At 44.7% G+C, this 6,662-nt stretch overlaps 1 protein-coding gene across 1 annotated transcript; it reads left to right on the forward strand.

Annotated features, from left to right (window-relative positions):
* The first annotated feature begins 5,738 nt into the window (after positions 1-5,738).
* TMEM217B (transmembrane protein 217B) lies at positions 5,739-6,305 on the forward strand. The gene has a single exon (XM_058555474.1). The coding sequence runs from the start codon at positions 5,739-5,741 to the stop codon at positions 6,303-6,305; it is 567 nt and encodes a 188-aa protein (XP_058411457.1).
* Positions 6,306-6,662: the final 357 nt, after the last annotated feature.

A 6,662-nucleotide genomic window follows, 5' to 3' on the forward strand; every position in this document is an offset into this window, starting at 1 on the left:
TTGAGTTAATTTTTGTATTTGGCATAACATAAGGGTCTAACGTCATTCTTTTGCATGTGGATATCCAGTTTTTTCCAGCACCATTTGTTGGAAAGACTGTCCTTTCCCCCACTGACTGGTCTTGTCACCCTTGTTGAAAATTATTTGACCATAGGTATTAGTCTGCTCAAGCTACTATAACAAAATACCATAGACTGGGTGGCTTAAACAACAGACATTTATTTTCTCACAGTTCTGGATGCTAGAAATACATGATCAAGGTGCCAGAAAATTCAGTTTCTGGGAGAACTCTCTTCCAAGCTTGCAGATGGCCACCTTCTTTCTGTCCTCACATGGCACAGGTGGAGAAAGAGAGAGAGAGAGGTCTCTGGTGTCTCCTCCTCTTCTTATATGGACACCAATCCTATTGGATTAGGACCTCACCCTTGTGACCACATTTAAGTTTCATGACCTCCCTAAAGGCCCTATCTCCAAATATACTCACATTAGGGGTTAGGGCTTCAACATATGAATTTTGGGGGGAGACAATTTTGTCCATAGCAATATATATGACAGTTTATTTGCTGGGCTTTATTCTATTCCATTGGTCTATATGTCTGCCTTTATGACAGATACTCACACTGTTTGATTACTATAGCTTTGTAATATGTTTTTAAACCAGGAAGTATGAGACCTTCAACTTTGTTCATCTCTTTTGAGATTGTTTTGGCTATTTGGGGTCCCTTGAGAGCCTATATGAATTTTAGGATGAATTTTTCTATTTCTTAAAAAGAAAATGCTGTTTGTATTTTGATAGGGATTACATTGAATCTGTAGGTCAATACTTTAGGTAGTATTGTCATCTTAACAATATTAACTCTTCCAATCCATGTACACAGGATGTCTTTCCATTTATTTGTATCTCCTTTAATGACTTTGAGCAATGTTTTCTAGTTTTCAGTGTACAAGTCTTTCACTTTCTTGGTTAAATTTATTCATAAGTATTTTATTCTTTTTGATGATATTGTAAAGACTTGTTTTATTAATTTCTTTTTTGGGTTGTTCATTGTTAGTGTATAGAAATACAACTGATTTTTGTATCCTGCAACTTTGGTGACTTTGTTTATTAGTTCTAGCAATTTTCTTTTTTCTTTTTTTTTTTTTTTTTTGTTGGTGGAATCTTTAAAGTTTTGTGCATATAAGATTATGTCCTCTGTAAACAGACATCATTTTACTTCATCCTTTCCAATTTAAATAACTTTTGTTTCTTTTTCTTGCCTATTAGCTCTGGTTAGGATTTCCAGTACTATGTTAAATAGAAGTGGCAAAAGTGGGGATCCTTGTCTTGTTCCTGATCTTAAAAGAATAAAATATCAAATAGAGAATATCAATAAAGAGATAGAAGTTATAAAAAACAACCAAATGGAAATTCTGGAGTTGAAAACTACAATAAGTGAAATGAAAAATTCACTAGAGAGGCTGAAAAGTAGATTTGTACTGGCAGAAAAAAGAGTTAGTGAACTTGAAGATATGTGCTAGAGTTTAAGCAATCTGAAGAGTAGAGAGAAAAAAGGAGAAAAATAAGCAGAGCCTTAGAGAGATGTGGGACATTATTAAGCCTACCAACCAACATATGCAAAATGGGAGTATTTTTTTTTTAATTTTATTTATTTTCCCCCCAAAGCCCCAGTAGATAGTTGTATGTCACAGCTGCACATCCCTCCAGTTGCTGTACGTGGGACGCGGCCCCAGCATGGCCAGAGAAGCGGTGCGTCGGTGCGCGCCCAGGATCCGAACCCGGGCCGCCAGCAGCGGAGCGCGTGCACTTAACCGCTAAGCCACAGGTCGGCCCGCAAAATGGGAGTATTGAAAGGAGAGGAGACAGAGAAAGGAACAGAAAAAATACTTGCAGAAATAATGGCTGAAAACACCTGAAATTTATTGAAAAACACTAATCTACACATCCAGGAAGCTCCATGAACTTCAATTGGGCTAAATATAAAGAGATCCACAAACACACACCGCATAGTAAAAATGCTCAAGTCAAAGCCAAGAAGAAAATCTTGAGAGCAGCAAGAGAAAAATGACTCATCGCATATAAGGGAATCCCAATAGATCAATAGCTAATTTCTCAGCAGAAACAATGGAGGCCAGATGGCAGTGGGATGACATTCAAAGTGCTCCCCAAAAAACCACTCTTAACCAAGAATTCCATATTTGGCAAACCTTTATTTCAAAAATAAAGGCTCAGATTCTTGGAGTTCCAGGCTGATGGAGGTGACTTTGTAGTAGACATGTCTATTTGGATGTCCCAGGGGAACTCAAATCCACCATTTCCCAAGCTGTCTTCATCATCATCTTCCCCACCTCCATCCTAAGTATGTTTCTGCCTTCATGCTCCCCACGTCAGTGAATGGGCCACCCTCCACCCAGGTGCTCATTCCAGACTCATTCTGCCATAGACCCAAACCCAAATGCTCCCCCAACATCCTCTGTTGCCTTGCTTCATCCCATTTCCTTCAACAGCCTCTCAACTGCTCTGCCTGCCCCTACTCTTGACCCATTTCTTTTTTTTTTTAATTTTTTAAAAATCTATCCACTAGATTTATTTATTTATTTATTTATTTACTTATTTATTTATTTATGAGGAGATCAGCCCTGTGCTAACATCTGCCAATCCTCCTCTTTTTTTGCTGAGGAAGACTGGCCCTGGGCTAACATCTGTGCTCATCTTCCTCCACTTTATATGGGATGCCACCACAGCATAGCTTGTCAAGCAGTGTGTTGGTGCACTCCCAGGATCCGAACCGGCGAATCCCAGGCCACTGCAGCGGAGCGCGTGCACTTAACCACTTGCGCCACCGGGCCGGTCCCGTCTTGACCCATTTCTGACCCATGGTCCTCACAGCAGCAAGAAAGATTTTTCTAAAATGCAAATCAGATAATCACACACACACACACACACACACACACACACACACACCCCCTTAAGACTCTTCCAGATCTCTCCATTTTCTTTCAGAGAAACTTCCACATGGCAGGTGGCAGATAAGGCCCCTTCCTTCTGGCCTGACAACCCACGTAGCTCAAGACCCCTCTGCTCAAGACCAAACTTGCTGTTTCCAAAATGGCTTTTGCCTGTCCCTGTGCCTACCTGGATGTGTCCACTTTGCCAGGGGTGAAGTGCCTCCTTTTTCCACCCAGTTAATGCCCACGTCCTTTAAGACACAAGCTCGATGATTGCCTTCTCCAGAAAGTCTCCCCTGATTCTCATTCTGGGTTAAATCTTGTTACATCTTAAGGACTCTGGACCACCTCCTCCACAGCATTTATCACGCTGCATTGTAAATTTTCTTTTCCTTTTTAAAATTTTTTAAAAAACATTTTATTCATTTGTTTTTTTAATTGTCTAGCTTCCTCACTAGAATGTTTACCTGTGTATCTCCAGTACCAAGCTCATTAGGTGCTCAATAGATGTTTGCTGAATGAATGTTGAATGAATAGAATGTACCAGAGGAACTCGACAGGAGGCAGAAAGAGAAGTTAGGCTGTTATTACAGTGACCGAGGAGGGAGGTTCTAGGGCCCAAACCAAGGCAGGGGCAGCAGGATGAGGAACCAGTGGGAGTTATAAAGACATTGCCTTGAAATCTGCCACACAGCTTAAACCACAGGAACAAGCCCGTGTGGCTTGGGGCCCTATTTTCGGGTGGTGCAGGAGAGCACTCCGTGGGTAATGGCTGCTCTGGAAGCTGCTCTGTGAGCAGGGACAAGGTGAAGTTTGGTTGGTGGGGACAAGGAATTATCAATGTAGCCATCCACTGGCCAGCACACTGCCTCTCCTGCCCCACCTGGGACCCTCCAGGGCCTGGGGTGCAGCGAGAGGTTTGTGTATCAAGGACTAAATTCTGGAGTCACGCAGAGTTGAGAGGATAGTGGGGAATAACATGTAAGAATATTTTGGATGAGGGGCCAGCCTGGTTGCATAGTGGTTAAGTTCCCCAGCTCCGCTTTGGCGGCCCGGGGTTCACAGGTTCAGATCCTGGGCGCAGACCGACACACCGCTTGTCAAGCCATGCTGTGGCGGCGTCCCATATAAAGTGAGGAAGATGGGCATGGATGTTAGCCCAGGGCCAATCTTCCTCAGCAAAAAGAGGAGGATTGGCAACGGATGTTAGCTCAGGGCTAACCTTCCTCACAAAAAAAGAAAAAGAAGAAGAAGATTTTGGATGAACCTTGAAAAGGTTATGCAAAGTTAAATAAGCCAAATGCAAAAGGACAAATACTATATGATTCCACTTATATGAGGGACCTAGAATAATCAAATTCATAGAGATAGAAAGTAGAATGGTGGTTGACAGGACCTCAGGGGTGGGAGTGGGGTGGGACAGGGAATTAGTGTTTGATGGGTAGAGAGTTTTTCTCTGTAAGAGACTCTGTACAGAATACAGAGTTTTTCATATGAAAGAATATGAAGAAGTCTGGAGATGAGTGCTGCTGATGGTTGCCCAACAATGTCAATGTACTTAATGCCATTGAGTTGTACATTTACAAAGGGTTAAAATGGTAAAATTTATGTTAGGTATATTTTACTGCGATAAAAAAATTACTACTGACAAACAAAGAATGTTTGGGATTGATGGAGGGAGGAAGAAGTCTGGAGGAGGGCCAATGGCAGCCTCTCTGCTCCAACAGGACTGAGCAGGAGCCCTGTTCCAGTCACCTCAGAAGGAGGCCGTGTCAGGCTTCGAACTGCTTGTCCCCCATTGGAGACACATGGACCAGAAAACTGCATGCGTCCCCCTCACGTGTGACTGTTGCCCTTGCCTCTCCCCTCACGGTGGGAGCTTGCCATTGTGGTGAAGAAGAGGAGCGAGCTTTGCTCTGGAGTTCTCTGACTTGGGAGCTGGTAAGAAGGTGATGGCCTGGGAGGGACGTTTGCACTGAGCCCAGCCTATCCTAGCCTTGGGCCCTCCGTGACAAACATGCCCTCAGCAGGGTTTGCCTGGGCTTAGGCATCTCCATCCTGGCTGGAGCCAGTCTCTAGAGTTCAGGTCTAACGTAGGTTGCAGTGGGAGGTCTGCCTGCTGGGTCTTGGCCCGGACAACGGCGGCTTATTTTTAAGGCACCTTCGCCCTGGGCAGAGAAGATAGTAAGTCTTGGATCCATAAACCTTCCCCCAGTTCACTTGCTGCCGGCCCAACCCCATGACTTGGGACAAGTCTGGGTCAGACCCAGGGAGCAAAGCAGGGATATTCCCTTTCTAAGCACTTGGAAGGAAAGAAAGAGAGGCCCGGGGGAGGGTCAGGGATGATTCCAGGCCCTTAAGGGGCTAGTTTTCTGATTTCAGAGAAACAAATGTCACAGAAAGGAGCCCAGAACTGACTCTATCATTATTCCAGAGACAGGAGCTTTCTAATTCCCACAAGCCTGACACCGATAGGAGCACCCTTTTTGGCAACTTAAAGCACAGCTGTCACTGGACAGCAGAGCTGGAAGCTACGTGAGGAGTATCCCAGGCCAATAATGTGCTTACTTCCCAATGATGTGGTCACCTATAGCTAGTTAGGTCAGAGCAGGGACAAGACCCCATGTCCCTTGACTTCCAGCCCATTACCTGTCCATATGCCACTGTTGCTCTTAGCTCCCCCATTTGCATCTAGTGTGGAGGAATTTGTCTAGGGCTAGCTCTGCCATCTTGTCATGTATTGCCATGATTTTTTTTTTCTGCAGCAGATGCTCTGGTAAAACAAATATAAAATGAATGACAAGACATTCTCCTTCTTGGTGGGCATCTTCTCTGTCCTCAACACCATCCAGTTCCTCATCTTTGACTCGAACCAGGTTACGTTCATTGGCTACGAGGACAAGTTCAACATCTACACAGACACGAACTCTGAGGTAGTCTCTTGGGTCGTCATCAACAGGAGAAACACCAGCATTGGCCTATCCGTCGTCACCATCGTGGTCAGCTGCTTGCTCTTCTATTGCCTTCACGTGAACAACTACGTGGGGCTGCTGTGCTATGTCTTGTGGATCATCGCCTATGAGCTCATCAACTTCTCCATGGTCCTGCTCATCAACGGGACCATCAAAGAGCAGTTCAAGGAGCTGAGTTACCTGCACTTGACCATCCAAATCTCCCGCATGCTCCTGCATTTCCTCTGTCTGCCCTTGGTCACCAAGCATATGTACTCCCTTTACAAGGACCCCAAGATGTTAGGCAAGATGGGCCGCCGCAGGTACTCCTCCATCAGTGTAGTCGATTTGTGGCCGCCTGTTGGGCCACCTCTTAGGCCAGGAACATTGTACCGCAAGAGGAACTAAACCGTGCCAGGAAGAAGAGAGAGAAGACAGCACTCCCCAACCACGGCTCCCTCTTTACTTGCCTGCCTTCTGCTGATTTTGCTTGCCTTTTCGGGGTTCTTGAGTTTTCTGCACTTAAGGGTGGTTCTTGAAGGACGGAGAGTTGTGCGTGTGTGTGTTTGTGACTTGTTTTAGCGTTTAATTATATACTGCCTTTGTGCTTGCTTAGCCATCTCACTGGTGTATGCTCTTGTCTTTCATGGTCCCCTCCTCTCTGCACGTCCTTAGTTTCTAATTTTTTCTTGTGGCTTGCCCCACAGGCGCGTGGTTCTGCTGAGTCCTGCTGGAGCAGTGCTCTCCGATAGAACTTTCTGTGCT

The sequence above is a fragment of the Diceros bicornis genome, chromosome 14 (assembly GCF_020826845.1).
Source record: "Diceros bicornis minor isolate mBicDic1 chromosome 14, mDicBic1.mat.cur, whole genome shotgun sequence".
NCBI lineage: Eukaryota > Metazoa > Chordata > Mammalia > Perissodactyla > Rhinocerotidae > Diceros > Diceros bicornis.